At 42.0% G+C, this 22,990-nt stretch overlaps 1 protein-coding gene across 19 annotated transcripts in view; it reads right to left on the bottom strand.

Annotated features, from left to right (window-relative positions):
• The window catches only part of TNS3 (tensin 3), a 204,411-nt gene that overhangs the window by 25,160 nt on the left and 156,261 nt on the right, over window positions 1-22,990 (bottom strand). For all 19 annotated transcript variants that reach the window (XM_072924225.1, XM_072924226.1, XM_072924227.1 and 16 more), the window contains one exon: window positions 1,061-1,229. In XM_072924225.1, coding sequence (XP_072780326.1) covers window positions 1,061-1,229 — 169 coding nt within the window. The remainder of the gene's footprint in view (window positions 1-1,060; window positions 1,230-22,990) is intronic.

The raw sequence follows: 22,990 nt of genomic DNA, 5'->3' as shown, positions 1-22,990 counted from the left end.
GTAACTTCTTCAGGTTTAATGTACCACCTTGTCCATGGAGTAAATATTGTGCACAGCTAATGACTGATCATGCATTGTTATGGTCTTCTGAACATTCTAACAGTAACTAGGCACTTCCTGTTTGCTTGCTGTTTCTTGCCATTTCTTAGCTTATGCTGTAAGCTCCTTTGTACAAGAACTACTTTGTAAATTTATACTATTCACACAATTGTCCAGAGCCCTACATGTTTGCCACAATTTAATTATAAAATAATAAAACTGCTAACCAGTTGAAAGGTAATTAGCTATACACTACCAAAGCAAATCTACTGACATTTTACTGACTAAAAACATATGTCTGCAGTGAGAAGAGTGCTCCCTTTCTCTCATATACAGCTTATTCCCAAGTGAATTTTCAAGTTAAACATCAAAGATGCCAGTTAAGCACACAAAAATACATATGAGCTTGTGCTAGAACAAATAACATAGCTGAGCTATAAAATTCTATTTATTTTTGTCTTCTCACTTATCTTCAAAACCAATTGGGTCACTCACATAAAAGTAACATCTGTGTATGTGTTAAAATCCAGCCGATGGACACCAACATTAAATGTCACAACCCACTGTCATAGCACGATGTCCTTGATGGGGTAGTAATTAGCATTGACTCTATGATTCTAGAAGGTTGATCAATCGCTTTATTATACTACACTATAATATACTTTTAAAGAATATTATCGCCTTTTCAGACAGTCCAATACAGACTAGATTGGTCTTTGAATCTAAACACTATTACTATTGGCCAATTAAGAAATCACTCTTTGGTAAACAAATCTCTATAACACATTTTACATGTTCACAACAACAAGTACAGCAAGTGAAGATAAAAATTCTTTCTCATTCTTTTGTCTAATCTTCTCACAGCTTTCCCCAGGACAATGCCTTCTGTAGCCAGAGAGGTGCAGTTACAACCCACCTCAAAGTTCTTAGAAAATGCTGCAGGGAAGATGCAAACATAACGTCTGGGGTGGGAACTATCATTATGAGAAGTAAACAATTATGTAGGTGAATTTTTTCCTACCTTTCTGCCCCTGGGATAGGACTGCTACTTGCAAGAGTACATGAAGATGCAAAACAGCTCTGAAAGGAGGGATCAGTCTGCATGTTGGCCCTCAGCAAAGAGTTAGTGCCCACGGTGCTGTCAGACATCACCACAGAGTGGTTAATGGCTTCTGTGTAACTTTGAGATTCTGCAGCAAAGAAAACAAAGTAAATGCAAATTTAAAAACAACATGCATTTTTATGAACCTTGTACTGAAAAAAATACTCATAAAATAGTTAGGTTTTCTCTTAATAAGATTATAAGGAAGATTTTTTTGTTTGCTTGTGCAGTAGATATTACTTCACAAAATTATGTTGATTGCTGAAAACATCCAGCAGGTCACATAGCAGAGGGAATAGAGATTACAGAATTGCTACACTCAAACTGTTTGATCAGTTCTCCAGAATACATTCTCTAGCCCTAAAGATGAGAATGGACTGTTTGTTCCAAGATGCTTTGCATTTCACAGTCCACAGTGTTAATCAGGTATGTCTAGTCAAGTGCACCATTTGCACTTAAAATACCAGTAGAATACTGGGTGTCCTGGTCTCAGCCACAACAGAGTTAACTTTTTGCAGTACGCTGTAGGGGCATGGCCAAGACCTGGAGTTATTGTATACCACCTCATGTCATTGCTGGGGTGGGGGAAAGGGAGTCTCTTCCAGGGAGAAAGGGTCCCTTCTGGTTAAGAAAGCATGGAAGAGGGAACAGGGGGTGGTAGTAGCAAGCTAGAGGGTCTCAGGGTGCGACCCACTTGCTGAACTGGGCAGGGGACCTGGTGGATAAGGACACAGATGACACTGAGGTACAACCTTCTTCATATCAGTCTTTATCAGTGAGAAAGGCCTTTGGGAACCTCAAGCCCCTGAGACCACAGGAAAAATCTTGATCAAAACATACCCTCAGTAGAGGACTAAGCAAAGGAAAACTAAAACAAATTGGACATATTTGAGTCCACTGAGGACTGAGAGGTTGAACACATGAGAGCTGAGGGAGCTGGCTGATACCCTTCAACACCATTCTCAATAATCTTTAAAAGGCCTCAATGACTGAGAGAGATTCTTAAGAACAAGAAGGGAGCAAGTATCACTCATTCCTCCAAGAAAGGTATTAAGGATGATCCAGGGAATTGCAGGCTTGGTTAACCTAACCCCAGTCTCTGGAAAGGCGACGGAGTAACTAACCCTGGAAACAACTTCCAAACACATGGCAGAAAAAGGACTGAGAGTAGTCAGCATGAATTTACAAAAGGAGTATAATGCATATCCACTGAGATAACTTTCTTCAGTAAACCGACTAGCTTAGTGGCTAAGGGAAAAGCAGTGGATGTTCCTTATCTTTAGTAAGGTTTTTATCTTGGTCTTCAATAATATCCTCATGAACACACTGACAAAACAAGGGTTTGATAAGTGGATGTGAGATCTAATAAAAACTGCCTGAAGATCTGGGCCCAGAGGCTTGTGATCAGCTGCAGCAAGTTGACTAGAAGGCAAGTCACAGCATTATACCCTGGGGCTGGTACAAGGGGAAATAGTCAACAACATCCTTCACTGACAACACTGATAATGGGATGGTTTCAGTAGCAAGTTATGCAGACAACAGAAAACTGTGAGGAGTCATTGACAAACCAAATGGTTGTGCTGCTATTCAGACATGGAAGAAATGGGAAAAAAGGAATCTTAAGTTCAAAAAGAAGAAATACAAACCCCTGCAACTGAGAAGGAATAATCCGTGGCACTAGCACATGTTGGGAGCTGACAGGCTGGAGACAGTTCTGTGGAGAAGGACTTGGTTCTCATGGACAATGAGCTGACCATGGGCCAGCAATACTACTACGTGTCAAAAGTGGGCAATAGTACCCTGGCTTGCATCACAAAGTCCTGTCAGCAGGTCAAGGGTCCTACCAGCAGATCTTTCCTCCCTGCTTAGCATTAGAGACCACATATGAAGCATATTTATAGACTCCTTAGTACATGAGAGACAGGGATTTGCTTGAGTAAGTCCAGCACAAGGTCACAAAGACACCATCACTGGGACTGAAGCATCTTTTCACAGGAGCAGGGGCTGAGCCTCAGACAGCTGGAACTGTACAGCCTGGAGAAAAGAAAGCTCAGGGGTATATTATCACTGTGTATATAAACCTGATGTAAAGGCACGAAGGTGCCTTCTGCTAACAGGATGAGAAAAGTACACAACTTTTAAAAGTTTAGCAGCACAGAGCAGCATATGGTTTACCTGTTGTGCTGGTTTTGTCCAGGGTAGAGTTAACTTTCTTCACAGAGGCTAGTATGTGAATCTTTTGGATTTGTGCTTGACACAGTAACGATAATACAGATATTTTTGTTATTGCTGAGCAGGGCTTACACAGAGCCAAGGCCTTTTCTGCTTTTCATACTGCCACAATAGCAAGGCAGCTGGAGGTGCATGGGAGGTTGGGAGGAGACAGCCAGGACAGGTGACCCCTACTGACCAGAGGGATATTCCAGATCACATGACATCACAGTCAGTATACAAAACGGGGGAGGAAGGGGAGGACATCTGGAGTGATGGTGTTTGTCTTCCTAAGTGACCATTACACGTGATGGGCTCTGCTCCCCTGGGGATAGCTGAACATCTGTCTGCCCATGGGAAGTAAAGTAATTCCTTGTTCTGTGTTGCTTTTGTGTATAGGGCTTTTGCTTTCCCTCTTAAGCTGTTTTCATCTCAACCCATGAGTTTTCTATCTTTTACCCTTCCAATTCTCTCCCCAGTCCTAAGGGTTGGAGAGTGCCCAGCAACTGCATTGAGCTTGGCAGCTGGCTGAGCTTAAACTGTGACACCTGTGCAGCTACAGTTTTCAGGTGTGACTTTGTCTATACCACAGACAAAGAAGCAAAACAACTGTAACCTTTATTTCCTAATAGCCTGCAAACAGCATCAGAGTAACTGGTTTCTAAACTGACTGAAATATTAAATATGTTCATCTTAATTATACTGCACATAAATGCTATAGGATATAGTTAAAACAGATGCATTTAGATGAGGAATAATGTGAATGCTACTACTGTATAGCTTTATACAGGAACAGTTGCACCCTGTCCTTCAAAGGTACACTTTATCATCAGTCAAGCTCTAATGGCAATTACATTTAATTATTCTGTATTAGTATTAAAAAGTCAACACCTATTCACACAGGTCCAGGCTCAACCACACTGTTTTCCATGACAGAAGACTATAATACTACAAATGCCCATGCATCTGAATAGCTTCATTCACCTGAATAGTCCTACTGACCTCAACACCAGCAGGACTGAAACCCAGTAAGACAATCACAGATGAAACCATCTCTAATTACTGTGTCTTGAGATGATACACTTCCAAAGAATCAGGGAAGGGTGAAAAAACCCAAAACCAAGGAAGTGAGGGAATAATTCCACTCCTACAAAGAATTTAGATCACACTAATGCACCTTTTCCATAAGCAAATCTTCCTAATGTAAAAAACTACTGAAAACAAGTCAAAATTAATATTGTTGTCCCTTCAATTCATGGCAGAGCTTGATTCTGCTATTACTTGAATGAGGAGTGTGCAAGGTACCTAAAAGATATGTCTGAGACAAGAAAATCTGCAAGTTAGTGCCCTGACTATAAACCGCCTGAATTCATCACACAGCACACGCTGAACAGAGCAAACATTTAACTGGATGAGGGAAACAGAAAACTGTCTTTTAACAGAAACAATCTTTTAACTACACCATTACTTTAATGATATTCACAACAGCCATAGAAGTGAACTTTAAGGAAATACTGCAGAAATGTTTCATGTGGAAGAGCTACAGAAATCTGAATCTGTATTTACCAGATCAGCTACATTACAGTCATCCTCATACTGATGCAAATAGGAGTCAGAAAAGCTGGCTGTACAAACCCATATCGGTCAAAGTGACATACGTAAGAAGACTACTAGAGCCTCCCCAGACACACAACTTTGACAAATCTACAGAGACCAGCATTTGACAAAGTACCTATAGTGCAACAAGCATCTCATCTCTGCACATGGACTTGCCCAGATGCTTCCCAACTACATTGCAGGTTGAGATGATTCTGCTTCTGAATGCATTCCCCACATGAACAGGAATTACAATCCCAAGCTTCTCTCCACATGCTTGCTTGTTTTCATGTCTCTGTCTGTTCTCCTGATACCAGACTATATAGGGGAGTCACTGGAATCCAGTTACCAAGAATCTTGGAGGCAAAGAGGGGAGTGGCACTCTTTCTGGAATAGCTTAAAATCTCCCACTCTAATACAAGCTCAACTACATGCATAAGAGTTAGTCCAAGAGTTAGATTTACACAGCAAATTCCACTTCTTCCACAGCACTTGCTTGAATAAAGGGACCAAGGCTTGATTCTTCCGTGTTTCAGGCCTTGGATTGTTGCTATTATCTTTAGAGCTTGAGGGAATGACCACTGTCATGCTCACAGATGCATTTTACACCCCATTTTCACAGGTGTAAAATATAAAACATAGAGTGAAAAGCTACTGGCAGCCAGGCATGTAAACTGCAGAAAAAACACAAACTCCATACAACTCTTCCCAGGCTAGAAACAACTATATCCTAAAGGAACTTCCCATGAAAGTAGCCTTATTTTTACTTCAATTAAAAACAAACCAGCTGGATATTTCAGCTATGTCCTCTCATTGTCTGATGCAGAGTTCACTGGTCAGCTGTTAACCCTTTACCTCACAGAATCAATAATTCTGCAATTTCATAGCTTCTAGAGAATTAACTAGCCTGGCACATTTGACAGAAAGCAAAGCATCAGTTCTTCTTGGTTCAGGCCCCTACCATGCTATTTATAGCTGTGAAAACACTGACAATGTAAAAGTGCAGCTCCCTACTTCAAGAAGTGACATGACAAAGACAGGATCATTCATGTTTGTATCTCTTCATGCACCCAGGTCAGACTTACGTTTGCTATCACTGATCATCAACTTTAATGGCAGGACCGTAGAGAGGAGCTGGACTTTTTGCACCATACCTTACTGAAAGATGACATTAAGAAAATAAAAGAATACTAATTGTGTCAACATGCAAGGCACAAAAATATCCAGTCCACTCTTCTACTTGGCAGCAAGAGGTAAAATCTAGAAGTTGCAGGCTTTTTTCAGTTGTAAGCAGAAACTGCTGGGTGTGCTGACAACACAGGCATATTAAGCAAGATCTTACAGATGAACCCATACTTTAATCTACTAAACCTATTGGAACAAAGAACACTCCCCCAAAAAATAAACAAAACTCACAAAACAAAACCCACAAACAAACAAAAAAATTGCACACACACACTCAAAAAAATAACCTACTGAAAAAGAAAAAACCCAGAGTAGCTTAACCCACACTATGGTCCAGATAAAAGATAGATAACACTCCTTTTCCTGCATCAGCTGAAAGGCAAATTACCTCATGCCTTTAGAGACAATCACCCAACAATAGCAGGGAAGTAAAAGCAGTCGTTTCACTACCATACCTTGCATTTTAGTAGGTTCTCATACATTTCAAACTTTGTAATCCATTTCATGAGAAGGTGCTAGTTAATGTGGATTATATCAGCTTGAAAACTCAAGCAAAGATCCTCAGTTACATCTTCTGGGGAAAGGGGGCTTTAAGTCAGTATTCTGCTTCCAAAACACTGAGTTCACTACCTCACAACTATCTGAGGCTAGTATAAAAGCCGAATGGACAGAGAAAATAATACTGTTTTGAACTAAGCCAAAGTAACGGCCCATTTGAGCCAGATAACAATGCTTTTCCATGTCTATTTGCACTCTAAGATTCTTACAGGTTATTATCTTCTCTTTCATTCCCTTGCTTTTCCAAATACAAAGGTGCCAAAAATAGTAAGAGAGACCAACAGTCTCTCCTGCTTTTGGCCAAAGTATTAACTTCACTGAAATTCTGACCTTTTAAACTTGTTACATTGTGCTTTCAATTTCACTAAAATACAGTGAACCAGATTATTCCCTTATATTAAACCCATCAACTTTGGTCACACTGTTCCTTCCCTTTCACAGAATAAGTGGAAATCAATAAAGAAAGTCTAAAGTCTTGTCTTTTATAATTTCAGATACCAGGGAATGGAATAACTTTATTGTCTTTTGCACAGTACATGCTTTCCTATTCAACATAAGTAGCTCCACTTCTCATTTAGAAGCAGTACATGTCATGTACCAATACAGAGACACCTTCGGTTCCCACACATCCTGAAAACCCACCAATACCAAGCAGAGAAAATGTAACAGGATTTTTCATGTTTGTGAAGGAAAAGACAAAATTACTATTGGTAGGAGATTCTGCTAATGCCCGTTTTGAGTGGGCCAACTCTCTTTGCAAGTAATCAGTCAGGCTGAACCTGGGGCAAGTCATTAAGACAGTGGATCTAGCATCCAGGCATTAATCTCTCTGCACAAAAAAAGGTCAGCTTTAGTTGCTCTCAGTGGAATATGTATTCCATGCTTGGATATTACAGAAAATACAACAATGGAATGGCTGACAACCTCAGAAATAAAACAGCACATCTGGAGAAGCAGTAAAATATTTCTCAGGGATGTTTATTTGGTGGAAGAAAAAATATGTTCAACAATCAGAACCCAAATTGCTAATAATTAAATGTAATGTACATTACAGTATTGAAGGTTTTTAACTCCATGCAATTACTTACTGTGTGCATTTAAAAAGTGTTTCCTGTGCACTGTGTTTTGGGAGCCTGTAAGATTAATTTAGAATTTAAGAAAAAAAATCATTCTTGCCTTATGCCCTAAAGAGAGTTGTAAAGAGAGCTGTCGCCCCTTGAGGAATCATCCTTGGCACAGCAGTCTTCTGCAGCCAGCACTGGGTGAAGAAGGCTGGCACTTCACCACCATCAGTGGCGACTCTGGCCTACCAGGAGATTCAAGACAAAAGTGGGAGTGTATTGCTACACTCCCTGTATTCCTGTCTTCTGCAAGTTCTAGCTCCCGTAACAGCCCGCCAGTAAACAGCCATATGCAGCCTCTGAAGCTATGCCAGGTGTCAGCTTATCTCCAGGCAACCACAGGCTGACACATCAATCAGAATCAAAAGTATGATTTACCAGACCACATTTTACCCCACCCTAAAGCCCTAAGACCTGTACTATATGGCTTCTTTTCTGAGAAAACAGGTAGACTGTTTTACAGGTAACTTGGTATCATACATTTATTCAAACATCAAAATACAAATAACTACTACTTGCTGAACAGAATTAACAATACAGCATCTTGAAAGCAGTAAAATCCTTATCATGACTTTCTGAAAGGCTTTCTTATACTAATTCATTTCATTCTCCCAAGTAGTACCAGGGGAAAAAAAGAAACTTTCCCAAGGACTAAAGCAATCACTAGCATATGTCTTTTCATGTATTTTAAAAGATCTTGCAGATTCTGTGCTACTGACTTTAAGCAAGCTTTGCTGTCTTAGGAATGCAAATCAGCTGCAGAGGCATGTCCTTAAGACTTCCAGATCACACGTAACATAAAATGTGATTAAAACACCCTTTAGGAGAGAATCACTATCAGTACCCCTATTCTGTCTCTGTCTCTACATACAGCAGTAGTACACTCAGTAGTGAAAAAAAAAAAAATCCAATAAAACAATTAGAACACAATTATTCACATGTCCACACTAATTTTACACAGCAAATTAGTAAAATGGCTTTAGAGACAGACAATTCAATTCTTAGCATGGGTCATCTCACAATGGAATTTCAGACATTCACATTGCTGAATATGACAATTTTCATCAAACCATAAAATTAAATTGCAATAGTTTTAGAGAAAAAAAAAAAAAAGAACCTATCAAATATGCAAATGGTACCTTCCAATGAACAGTAATACTTTTTCAGGCAAAATGCACTGAAAGACCAAGGGCCTTTCAAGAAAAGAGTAAAATATTGGCCTTGTATTCCAAAGTTCATTACCAATTAAAATTGCTTGAAATGACAGAGATGCAGGTCTAAGCTGTCTGGGCTGAATTGAAAAGTGCCACTCATGTCTACTGACAAGATACACTGCAAAGCCAAAGGCAAAGAGGCAAGGGTGAAGGTAGATAGGGCAAACTGAATGAAAGAAGAAGGGACAGAGCTTGGGCCTGACTTTCTGATACTTCTGAGAAGCAAGCACAAAGACTCACTGTCATTTTCCATTTTGTATTATGATCCTATATACTTTTCCTAAGGTGAAAGAGAGAGAAAGAAGGAGTTTAAACTCCCCTTTTTCTGTCTCAGTCCAGTTCCCTGCTGCGAAGAGGAACCAGAGAGGTCCCAGTATGCAGCTTTTGATGTCTCAGGCATACTTGCCTCACAGAACAAGAGGAAGCAATCAAAATGTTTGGACCTTCTATCAAAACTCTCACTTTGGTCCTGTTCTTCTGCTAGAGAAGAATTCTGCCTAAATGTGACAATCTTCAACCTGTTCACTTTTCTAGTCACTTGCCTGCAACAAAATGCTGAACCCAGCTCACTGCAGCCTGAATAACAAAAGTGAGGGTTGTTTTTGATTTTCAAGCAGTATACCTAAACCATTTTATTTTAAAACCCAAAAAAACCCTGACTTTTCAAAGGCTGCTTTTAATAACCTAAAATTGAAACTGGTAAAAACAAACTCAGTTCAGTTTATCTTCAGTGTTGTCCACAAAACACATGACTGAGACATCTTGCATTTTTTTTCTTGGTCTGTCTTTCGAGAACTGTGATTCAGTAACTCTCCTTTTAGGGTTGCAGTTTTTACCCAACCATGTGCTGCTACTGCTTGAATAGAAAAAGTGTTTGTATTAAGGCAGTAGGAACCAGGCTCTTTATTCTGCTGCATCCTGTACACTGTAGCATGTAATAGCTGGCTTCCCTAAGACCCTATTATATTTTCATGGAAAATTCAGATCTGAAGTAAGAGAGTGTTTTACATGTATTAACAAACACACTTTGTCTTAGATGCATAAATTAGACCAATTACCCTTCCAGTCCTAATGGCACATACAACTAAGTGTTTTGCTCACTAAGCAAGAAAGCAGAAAAACTATGCTATATTCCTCATTTAAGAAAGACTCATGTTTACAAAATCTTACACCTTTCATTTTTTTGAAAAGAAATTCAGTGCTGCTATAATATTAGTAAAAATTCCTCAGGGAAGGAAAAAGACTCAGCCTGAACAAATTTTTTCTACGTAGACAGAAATTATGTATATTTCAGGCAGCCCTCATTTCTTCTACTTTGAAAAAGACCCAACACGGCGCACAAAAATGACAAGGCTTCTTCGGCAGTAAAGTGGCTAGACAAAACTCTCGAGCCCTGCCTCATGTCCTCAATCATTGTCAGCGATTGCAGAAAACTCTCATACTGACATAACTCCTTGTCTCCAAACCTTCTCAGTTTCTGGGCAGACTCCCAACGTTGTTACATGACTACAAAAGGCGTAACTCTTCCTTCCACTTAATTTCTACAGAGCTCGCAGCAGCAGCAGGCCGCAGGCTGCGTGCGTGCTCCCAGCTCCCCACCCTGCAAGCGGAGCCTCTATCTGAGGCTGGTTCGCTTTAGGGAACTCGGGCCGCCCTCCCCTTTTCCCGGGGTCACGGTTCCTGCCGCTGCGGCGAGCGCAACCAGCCAAACACAAGACCAGTTTTCAGACTTAGGAAAATGCACAAAACAGAGGCGCAGGGAACCACAAACCTACCTATGGAAGCCATCGTGACAGCTGCTCTCCCATGGGCCTGTGCGAAATGGTCCTTCCGTCCCTCCGTGCCGCATACTGCCCGTGGCTCACCGCATCGAGGCAGCGGGGCGCGCCGGCCCGCCACGCAGAGACTTAGGAAAAGCTACTGCCCGCACATGCCAGCACTCGCCACTCTCCCTCGCGTGTTAGAACTTCACCGCAAAGTGGGCTCCAGTGTCTGTGGCGAAAGAAGCACAGGCTCCCTTGTCTCAATACAGCCAGCCAGATTAAAGAATGGCCAGAGTTCACTTCGTCCAGGCAGAAAATAACTCCCCGACAGTTATTAGATTAGGCTTCCCGCTGGCTCTTCAGCTCGACTGCCCATTCACTGTATGCCTGCCGTGCTGACTCCTCCTCATTTACGTCTGACTTGTTCCCTCCCCCCCTACCTTTCCCGGCCCGGCTCTCGCCGCCTCTTCCACGTAGAGTGCCGCTCCCAGTGGGTGCTGTGCTCCGTGCAGCGCTGCGGAGGCGCAGAGCGAGCGGCCGGCAGACGAACGAGGTAGTCTGGGAACTTGGGCTGAGGGCAGGGGTTGTGTGTGGTGGTATTTGGTTGATTTTGGGGGTTTTGTTGAGTGGTGGGGGGGCGGGTGTTGTTCTTCCCCCACCACTAAATTTGACCTCACTTATTTTGTTTCTTTCAGAGACACAAAACCAAGAATTGTCAGATTAGTGCTTTTTAATGTTGACCAAAGCCCAGCTATTCCATTACACCATGTTGACCAAAGCCCAGCTACTCCATTACACCAAAACGGCCCAACACTCTCGGATAAATTTAGCATACAGAACTCTGAATAAAGTTTTACTTGCTTCCCAAGCCTTAGTGTGTTGCATTCAATATCCCCCAACATTGTTCTGAGGAGGTTTTATTCACAGGTCAGGAAGACGAGTGGAAACACTGCAGCTCCACAATGAGCAGCGCATTTCCTTTTCAGATTGTTCATCAGTGCCCAGCACACCGTATTTTCTGAAAGGATCACTGCAGGAAATTACTAGATCTACACAGAAACAAATACAACCATTTAAAACTTTCCCATTATGAATTATTCTATTGCATTCAAATTTCTACTGGCACCATGGTTTGAATGCATGTACTAAACCATTTTGATAATATTAAAATACACAAGCTGACTTGGTTATACAGATGAGTACTGGCAAAGTAATTGCATTTTGCTTTCTTCCACAGACCATAATGTAAATCAAACTACTCCTTTATAAGAATATTCATTCCTACCACTGTTTTCCTTCATATCATAGCAGCTGCTCGTATTAAACATGTTGCATGAAGATTGCACTCAGAAGAACCAAAACCAAAAGTTAGTTGTGATATACACCATATTATCAGGTAAAAAGAAGAGAAAATCCTTGCCACAGAGTCACAAGAGGTTATTATGCAGCAGTTCAGAAGTGACATTAGTTACTTGAATAATTTATTATACAACTACACTTTGTATTGGATGCTTCCAGGCAGAGCAAGATGCAGTCAAACAAAGTCTTCTCACTCCTATAAAGAATAATGATTAGAGAAAAGTTGTCTCCATAGAAAGCATCCCTGTCTCTACATAAAAAGCACTGTAATCACAGGACCTTTGGATATCTCATTTCTTTCCTGATTTTCAAATCTTGAAAGCTTTGCTTGTTTGGCTATTTACACTTGCTGAATTAAAGGGTGTCCTGGGTTGACTGTATGATGCTTTTATCCCCAGTTGTCTTTTCTGTTTATGCTGAATAATAAGTTTTGCACCTTTAAGACTTGTTCTGAGAGCAAAGCAGGGAGAGAAGAAGCATGCCGTTTGTTTTCAGAAAACTCACTCCTCCACATTCCTGCTCCTGACCTGTGCTGTCCATGGATGGACAAACAGCAGGACAGAGCTCTCCTTTGCTTTTAGTAGTTTTAGCTAGCCAAGGCAAAGAAGTTTCCTGGACTGTGGGGCTTTTTTCCCTTTTCTTTGGACCTGTTTAAAACTGCTCTGGACTGAACATCCAGAGGAGAACCAGCAGCTCACACCTGTGGCCCACTGGGCTGGGCCTGGGCCGCAGCATTTCCAGTGCTGGAGGGACTGAAGAAAGACTGGGTGAACTGAGCTGCAACCCAGGGAGGGGACTTTCTGAGTTTGTCTCTCTTTTGGGGCGGCAAGAGATTTTATTGTTTAATATTGTTTAGGTTTTCTTGTTTAATAAACAGTTGTTTCCACTTTTCTCCAAGGAGGTATTTTTCCTGAACCATTTGAGGGAGAGGCCAATTGAATCTGCTCCCTTGAGGAGCCCCTTTGGGGTTCTCTCCCAGATTTGCCCTGAACCAGGACAAATACATTTACTGGCGCCCAACATGGCCCGAGAAAGTGGAAAAAACCTTTATTGCTTGCATGTTGTTTGTGCTTGCTCTGTAGTGGGTTAAACCAGTCAGAAGCTATGTTGCTTGAACTCGTAATGTCTCTCAGGGTGGAGGCCTCCGTGTGATTCTAATCTCTAGGCTTTTTTGAGGTTTTAATACCTTTCTGATCACTAGGATTATTTTCGTATCCAGGAATAGCTCCAGTATTGTCCTTCCGGTATTGTTTTTACAGTAGAGGGACATGGATTAGAATAGCTATTGTGCTGGGCTCGGTGATAATGATTTATGGGATGTTAACAAAGGTACTGGAGTCTGTTCAAGGTAAGTATGGTTTATAGTTTCTTCATCCTACCCTGAGTCCCAGTTCCAGTAGCATGTTTTGGGGGTTTATTAGTAATTGCACCCAGTTTGTTATAGGAGGAGCGGGGAATGAGGCTTTCCAGCCTTTCCTTTCCTTCTTCTTCAAATCTGTTATGTTACTTTTTGAGAATGTTCAGTTTCACCTGAATGTTAAAGAGATCACTTTCCTAGTATTTAATCTGGTAAGTTTCCTCTATACAGTCTGTAGCTTCTCTAGAATGAGGGCTGAGATGCCCAGAGGAGCTGATGAGACACCTGACCCAGGAGTAGACCCAGATGTAGAAAATCCTGAGTGGTGTGGAGAATGGGAGGATATGGGCCAAACCCTGAAGGAATTTTCTGACCCTGTAGACTGGGATTTTCCACGTGAACAAATTCAGAACACAGGTGGGGAAATACCTGAAAGAGATGTGCCATGATGACTCTAAGTAGAAAAAGCTCATTGCAATAAGCTGGGCCCTGTCCTATGCTTATCACATACTGTAGATACTGTAGGGCAGCTAGATACTGTAGGGCAGCAGACAGAGGCAGGGGGGCAGGGAGATAAACCAGCAGCTACTCCAGTCACTCAGGCTGCAGCCAACACCCCAGTTACTCAGGCTGTAGCTAAACCAGACAGTAACCCTAAGCCACTGGCAGTCGCTGCAGGAAAGAAGCATGCAAGCAAAACCAATCGGCCAGTGTTCGGTGATAATGATCTGGGGGAAGGACCCTCAACACCAATTACTGATACAAAAACCAAAGTTAAAGCAACTGACACAAGATCAGAAGCCACTATTGAGTCTTATTCCCTAAAGGACCTTTGTGGCCTAAGAAAGGATTACACTCAAAGACCTGATGAATCTATAGTTAGTTGGTTAGTTCATCTTTGCGATGCTGCGGGCGAGGCTACAATTCTGGACAGCACTGAAGTGAGGCACTGGGGACCCCTGTCACATAATTGGTTATTGACCAAGGAATGATGAGGGGGGCTGACTTTCAGAGTCTCTAGGCATAGGTCCTGGGAAGTGTGGCACAAATATATCTGTGTGCAGATGATCTCCATATGCAGCAAACTCAGTGGAAGACCACAGAACAAGGAATTCAGTGCTTGAGGGAAATGGCAGTGGCAGAGATTGTCTTCTCAGATGATGTAAATCCAGACTTGGTACCATGTACATCTGTGATATGGCAAAAAACTTGTATGACTTGGGCCACAAGAATATGCTTCTGCTTTAGCAATAATGAAGTGGAATGATGGTGAGGAGACCATGCTTGATATGGCAAAGAAGCCCCGAGCATATGCAGATGCTGTGCATGGCCCAACACATGCATATGCACACGCTGTGCATTCCAGAATCACAGCAGTGGAAACACGTCTGCAGAAATTAGAAAATAAGATGGAGGAGAATCACAAGAAACTCAGGGAGGAGATTAAAGAGGACCTTCTCCAAATCTCGGCAGTACAGATCAGAGGTTCTGGTATCCAAGGCAGACATTCCCCAGATGGGGAGAGAAGGTACACCTCACGAGCTGAGCTGTGGTTCTTCCTGTGTGATTGCGGAGAAAACATGAGGAGATGGGACGGAAAATCTACTGCTGCTCTGGCACAACAGGTGCATGAACTGAAGGAAGGCAAGACTCTGAGAGGAAGTTCCACGCAAAGGGAAGCAGCTGCATAGCCTGTAACCGAACTGCCATATATGATGATGATGATGATATTTTCGATCCCCTTGAAGGAACCTCCAAGACATATGTCCAGGGAAAGAAGGATAACCAGGCTTATAGGGGCTCTGCCTCTGGCCAGGCAGAGGCTAGGGAAAACCATGTTTTTTGGACTGTGGGGATTAGTTGGCCTGGCACATCTGAACCACAGGAATATGAAGCTTTGGTTGACACTGGTGCGCAGTGCACATTAATCCCATCAAGACATGTGGGGACAGAATCTGTTTCTATTGCTGGTGTGACAGGGGGATCACAGGATTTTACTTTGGTGGAAGCTGAGGTGAGCCTGACTGGAAATGAGTGCAGCAAACATGTGGCAACAGCTCTCTGGCCACAGAGAGCAGGCACAGACTTTCCCAGGCATTTTCCCAGGAAAGGCTGGGAGAAGATCACAGAAAAGAATGACAAACAATTCTTATCTCCACTTGTTGCACCTGCTGTCGTGCACATATGGGAATGTGTCATAGAAATTTGTTTACCAAAGGGTGATTTCTTAATTAGACACTAGATGGTGTTTGGTTGGATTGACCAATTAGGTCAAAGCTGTATTGGACTAGCTGTAGAGGTTACTGAGTTTCTTAATAAGTATAGTATAATATAATATTAATAAAGCACTTAATCAGCCTTCTGCAATCATAGAGTCAATACTAATTATTCCCCGGCTGGGGTCCTACAGCAATAGAAACACTCTATTGTGACTGGGCCAGAGGCCCCATGTATTTTAGGCATAGACTTCCACCGAAGTGGGTATTTCAAAGACTCAAAGGGACTCAGGTGGGCATTTGGAATAGCTGCTATAGAGACAGAGGCTGTCAAGCAATTGAACACCTTTTCTGGACTATCAGAAAACCCATCTGCAGTAGGACTCCTGAAGATGGAAGAGCAAGGAGTACCAATTGCCACCTCAACAGTGCCCTGCTGACAGTACCAAATGAATCAAGATGCCGTGATCCCCATCCACAAAATGATCCATGACCTGGAGAGCCAAGGGGTGGTCAGCAAAACCCACTCACGCTTCAACAGCCCCATGTGGCCAGTGAGTAAATCTGAAGGAGAATGGAGGTTGACTGTGACTACCATGTACTGAATGAAGTGACTCCACTGCTGAGTGCTGCTATGCTGGATATGCTTGAACTCCATGGAGTACAAGGCAGCAAAGTGCTCTGCCACTATGGATATTGCCAATGCATTTTTCTCCATTCCTCTGGCAGCAGAATGCAGGCCTCAGTTTGCCTTCACCTGGAGGGGTGTGCAGTACATCTGGAACTGATTGCCCCAGGAGTGGAAGCACAGTCCTACCATCTGCCATGGACTGATCCAGACTGCATTAGAAAAGGGTGAGGCTCCAGAACATCTGCAGTATATTGATGACATTGTGTTGGGGATGACAGCAACAGAAGTGTTTGAGAAAGAAGAGGAAATCATCCAGATTCTCTAGAAAGCCAGCTTTGCCATCAAGAAGAGCAAAGTCAAGGAACCTGCTCAAGAGATCCAGTTCCTGGGAGTTAACTGGCAAAATGGACAGCATCAGATTCCCACCGATGTCATCAACATCATCACAGCAATGTCTCCACCAACCAGCAAGAAGGAAACACAAGCTTTCCTAGGTGCCATAGGCTTTTGGAGAATGAACATTCTTAAGTGCAGCCAGATTGTGAGCCCTCTCTACCTAGCCACCCACAAGAACACTTTCCAGTGGGGCCCTGAACAGCAACAAGCCCAGATCAAGCAGGAGATCGCTTATGCAGTAGCCCTTGGTACAGTCAGGACGGGACCAGATGTGAAGAACATGCTCTACTCTGAAGCCAGGAGCCATGGTTTGTCCTGGAGCCTTTGGCAGAAGGTGCCTGGGGAGACTCGAGGCTGACCACTAGGATTCTGGAGCTGAAGCTGCAGAGGGTCTGAAGCCAACTACACCCCAGCACAGAAGGAAATCTTGGCTGCCTATGAAGAAGTCCAAGCCACCTCAGAGGTAATAGGCACTGAAGTACAACTCCTTCTGGCACCCTGGTGCTGTGGTGCATGTTCAAAGCAAAGCTTCCCTCCACCCACCGTGCCACCAGTGCTATATGGAACAAGTGGATTGCTCTCATCACACAGCACACCTGTATTGAATCACCCTGGGATTTTGGATATAATTACAAACTGGCCTGAAGGTGAAAACTTTGGTTTCACTGATGAAGAGGAACAAGAAGCGCCACCATATAACCAACTGCCAGCGGAAGAAACACGTTATGCTCTCTTTACTGATGGTTCTTGCCACATTGTGGGAATGAAGTGAAAGTGGAAAGCAGCTTTATGGGAGCCCCACATGACAGGTCGCAGAAGCTACTGAAGGAGAGGGTGGATCAAGCCAACTCGCTGAACTCAAAGCTTTTCAACTGGCCCTGGACATTGCTGAAAGAGAGAAATGGCCAAAGCTCTACCTCTACACTGATTCATGGATGGTAGCCAATGCTCTGTGAGGATAGCTGGAGAGGTGAAAAGAAGCTAATTGGCAGGGTAGAGGAAAATCAATTTGGTCTGCTGATGACTGGAAAGAAATTGCTACCAGGGTAGAGAAACTACCTGTGAACGTTTACCATGTAAATGCCCATGTCCCCAACAGCAGAGCCAACGAGGAGCACCAAAACAATCAACAGGCTGCAAAGCTAGAGGTGTCAAAGATAGACTTAGATTGAGAACACAAGGGAGAGTTGTTCCTAGCTCGATGGGTCCATGATGCCTCAGGTCATCAGGGTAGAGATGCCACCTATAAGTAGGCACGAGACCAAACCATGGACAGTATTTCTCAGGTTATCCATGACTGTGAGACATGTGCTGCCATCAAATAGGTCAAATGAGTGAAGCCCCTCTGGTATGGTGGGCGGTGGTCCAAGTACAAGTATGGGGAGGCCTGGCAGATTGACTACATCACACTGCCCCAGACACGCCAAGGCAAGCGCTACATGCTCACAATGGTAGAAGCCACCACAGGATGACTGAAGACCTACTCTGTGCCTCATGCTACAGCCCGTAATACCATCCTGGGCCTTGAAAAGCAGATCCGTTGGAGGCATGGTACCCCTGAGAGGATTGAGTCAGACAATGGGACTCATTTCAAGAACAGCCTTATCAACACCTGGGCTAGGGAACATGGCATTGAGTGGGTGTACCATATCCCCTACAATGCACCAGCTGCAGGCAAAGTGGAGAGGTACAATGGACTGTTAAATACCACCTTGAAAGCATTGGGTGGGGTATCTTTCAAAAACTGGGAGCAGCATCTGGCAAAAGCCACCTGGTTAGTTAACACCTGAGGATCTACCAACTGAGCCCTGCCCAATCTGAGCCTTTGCATACTGTAGATGGAGACAAAGTCCCAGTGGTCAATGACAGAGGTTTGTTAGGGAGGACAGTTTGGATCAATTCCGCCTTGAGTACAGACAAACACATTTGTGGGATTGTCTTTGCTCAGGGACCAGGTTGTACATGGTGGAAAATGCAGAAAGATGGAAGAACACGATGTGTACCTCAGGGAGATCTGATTGTTGAGTGAGAACTATGTGTAAATATCACTGTTTGCTGAATGTTACTGCCATTGTCTGTGTATAGCTGTATATTAGATGTGTAATGTATGTTTGTAGAGTTAGAATATATATTAGTTTTAATAGTAAGCTGAAGATACAAGGATAAGGGGTAGAATGTCCTGGGTTGACTATATATGGTGCTTGTATCCCCAGGTGTCTTTTCTGTTTATGCCGAATAATAAGTTTTGCACCTTTAAGACTTGTTCTGAGAGTGAAGTGCGGAGAAAAGAAGCACGTATTTGTTTTCAGAAAACTGCACTCACTCCTCCACCACTCCTGCTCCTGACCTGTGCTGTCCATGGATGGACAGACAGCAGGACAGAGCTCTCCTTCGCTTTTAGTAGTTTTAGCTAGCCAAGGCAAAGAAGTTCCCTGGACTGTGGGGCTTTTTTCCCTTTTCTTTGGACCTGTTTAAAACTGCTCTGGACTGAACATTCAGAGGAGCACCGGCAGCTCACACCTGTGGCCCACTGGGCTGGGCCTGGGCCGCGGCATTTCCAGTGCTGGAGGGACTGAAGAAAGACTGGGTGAACTGAGCTGCAACCCAGGGAAGGGACTTTCTGAGTTTGTCTCTCTTTTGGGGCGGCAAGAGATTTTATTGTTTAATATTGTTTAGGTTTTCTTGTTTAATAAATTTTTTTCCACTTTTCTCCAAGGAGGTATTTTTCCTGAACCATTTGAGGGAGGAGCTCATTGAATCTGCTTCCTAGAGGAACCCCTTTGGGGGTTCTGTCCCAGATTTGCCCTGAATCAGGGCAGAAGGGAACAAGAATAGTAACCTTTAACAAAGAAGATAACAGTGGTCTGAGATGACATATGAAGAAGGTTGGTTAAGTAAGAAACTTACTTTCCAAAGTATTATGAGGATGTAACGTAAGCAGAAATTATGTAATTAAAAATATTAATATAATTGAGTTTTATCAGCATTTATCAAATTCACCCTTTTTAAAGATTTTTTGCATGGATCCTTCTAACAGACTCAGTTATACTTAAGGGGCTACTCATCAAGAAAAACCCTCTGACATGGACAATTAATAACAAACAAAAGGGCACATAACAGAAATCTCACCTTTTGCTTGTTTTTCTGTCACAAATTTAAAGTTTCAACCAGATTAGACTTTCTTCTCCAAGGAAGAAAAAAGTCTGAAACTCTAAAGCCAGAAGATAGAAAGGGCACGGTTGATTGCACACAAAAGAAGAGTTAGGAAGGGAAGAAAAGGCAGTGTTGGATGTGTCCAGTGAGGAACTGATTTGGTTTACATCAGTGTGAAAGATACTGCCATCTCAAAAGGCAAAAGTCTGTTATTTGGCAAGAAGAATTGTTTTCATGGCTGTTCCAGGCACAGCACAGCAAGTCAGGATCAGGTCTTTCAATCTCTGCCAGGAGGTATCAGTGTACAGTTCTCCTAGATATCGTTCATAACATTCCTGGTTTGATCAGAACCATTACACTGCAAATTGTAACGAAAATTGTTTAAAATGTAGGGCTTGAATTGTAACATGCACCTTTCTCCAGCAAGAACCCCTGAAGCGCAGTGGCTATACCGTGTCCTTCACATAAATTCAGCAAACTCAACAATTGAATGTCATGTGTCATGTGTTTCTCTGCTGCTCTGATGATTGACAGAAGTGTAGGTGTCAATGTCAAGAAGATTGCTCATTTCAGATTTTGTCTACAAGATGCCTGAATATAAATGTCTTTGTGAAATAACATGCCTTACTCAGGCATAGAAAAACACAGATTAATTTGGTTTTCTCCTCCTCTGCAAGAGGCAATAAACATGAAGAAAATGAATACAGGGGAGAACAGCATCCTAAAAAACAAAGAGCAATACAACCTTTAGACTATAAACAATTAAGTGGAACTGAATGTGTATTTCCTCTGTGTTCCCACTCAACACTGGAAGGTCTGTCATTCTGAAACTGCAGAATATCTTTAACTTGTGAATGCAGTAGACAGACCCTCCCATTCACTCAAACAGAGGATCATTTTTAAACCGCAAATTTTTTTCAAAATATGTGCTCACAGCTGTACTTTGATTTTTGGAGGTCTCTTCTTCAGCCTTCCCTCTAACTACATGGATTAATCTGGCACATTACAGTCATGAAGTGCCATGTCATACAGTGGGAGGCCTCACCCTGGAAAAGTTGAAAAAATTTTATAGAATCATAGCAAGAGCAGTAGTCATTCCCATGGTTTTTGTTAATTTAATCTCTTCCAGACACAGTGACTAGCAACACCTCAAAAATGTATGCTATGCACATGCACTGCAAACAAGCAACCTCAGGTATGTGTAAAAACAAACACATCTGCCAGGATGTCTGCTCATCCAATCCCGTATTTCTATTAAAATTGTTTTTAAGTTTCTGTCAACGACTTATTGTTTGCATTTTCAAAAGAAGCAAATATTAGTGATGGATTTCTCAGCTTCAGATTATTTTGAATTTTATATATGTGTAAGATATTATTCATCTATATTTCAATTAATATATACAAAGACAGTTATTTATCAAATGACTGATTTATGTGGGGAAATGCATTACTTTTTCCCATGGAAAGTGAAAGAAAGAGAAACCAAACTCTCTAAAACAGAATGCTTTAAAAACCTCTCAAGTAATCACTTTTTCAGTGGTTCTTAGCAAGAAAAAAGAAAGAGGAAAAAAAACCAAACCAAACCACCACCACCACCCACCAGTGCATTATCAGGGTGCATTTCAAATTTAACTGAAGAGGCACATACACTTTGAGACCATGATCAAGTAACAACACTGAAGCATTGTATAAACACATTTTTCCCATGTAATATTTGATTATATAAACAACTTTTTTTGGTGTTTGAAAATTCAGAATTATACAGGTTATTTTATTGCCTGAATTTTAGAATTTTTGAGCTCTCAGAGATACTAGTGAACATAACAAGAAACTGTGTTCAGCACCCTTGGAATGCCATCATCTTTTCAACTAATAAATGCATATTCCAAGTACACTCAGTTATCTTGTATGGCAAGTATTTTAAAAATAAACAAACAAAAAACAACCACAAAAATAAATAAACACCAGAAAATGCTACTGGCTTTCTCTCTAGAGAAAATGCCTTTGGATTAGAGCTACAGGAAGGATGAAAGCTGCAGGCTGCACAATTAAACTTTCAGATGTATAGGTTCCTGAATGAAACTACAACAGGCAATAACATGTCTTATGCAAAACTTCAAGTTTTTTCTCAGTTAATAATCCTTTTGAAATATGGCAGTTGTTTCATTTTCAGTTCACAGTGGTAGGAAAAGTTAGTCAAGACAAAACAAGTAACAGACAGACTGGATTAAAGTGTGGTGCCTTAATTAAGGGAAGTGCATAGAGGGTGGGTGGGTTCTTAATGAAGAACCTATCAGCAGTTGCTTGATTTAATGCTAGTAGTGAGGGATCAAGGACCAGTCAGACTTGTTGAGGTACCACTGATGAAAGACATAAGATGCAAGCGACTTGAAAGATGTCCCAAGCTAGAAACATTATTTCATACTAACTCCTGTAGGAAAACTCTTTTGTTACAAGATCTGCCATTCCTTTAATTCAGTTCAACATTTGAATTCAGGACAAAACGAATGGATGAGAAAATAGAGAGCCTCTTTCTGTATTTAGGGTCTCCAATACTTGGATGCTCATTTCCCGTGAGAAAACTTAATTCATATTTGCTGGTTGAGGCAGAAGACTCCATGTAACTTTTCATAAGTGCCTTTGTTCAAACGGATAATGCAAGCAGTGCCAAGGGACCTCTGAGAGGGCCATTTCTAGGAGAACAGTCTCAATTCTCTGATTTACATATCTATCAGCACTTTGCCAACATGGAATGAAAAGTCATCCATTAAAACAAACAAACAAATAAATGTAAATACTTGCACAGAAAATTAAACACACAGTATAAAACAAAGTCTTTCCAAATCAGTATCTGATTCAATCTCCAAAGCAGTTTTAATGGTTTAAGGCCCATTCTGATCTATGGTCCCAGTGTTTCTGCCCAGATGCAAATCCTGCCACAAAAGCAAGGGAGGGAGAAAGAGGAGACAGTGAATAGTTTCAAAACATCTCTCCAATGTAATGTTTGAAGAACTATCTGTGGAAAATAGTAAAGGTAAGAAGGGTTTTTTTTGAGTTTTAGGCTTGGCTAAGATAGACCTTGAGCCTGC

Source organism: Taeniopygia guttata, chromosome 2 (genome assembly GCF_048771995.1).
Source record: "Taeniopygia guttata chromosome 2, bTaeGut7.mat, whole genome shotgun sequence".
NCBI classification, from domain to species: Eukaryota; Metazoa; Chordata; class Aves; order Passeriformes; family Estrildidae; genus Taeniopygia; species Taeniopygia guttata.
Note: the sequence above shows the minus strand (reverse complement) of the source record. Positions and strands in the feature narration are given on the sequence as shown.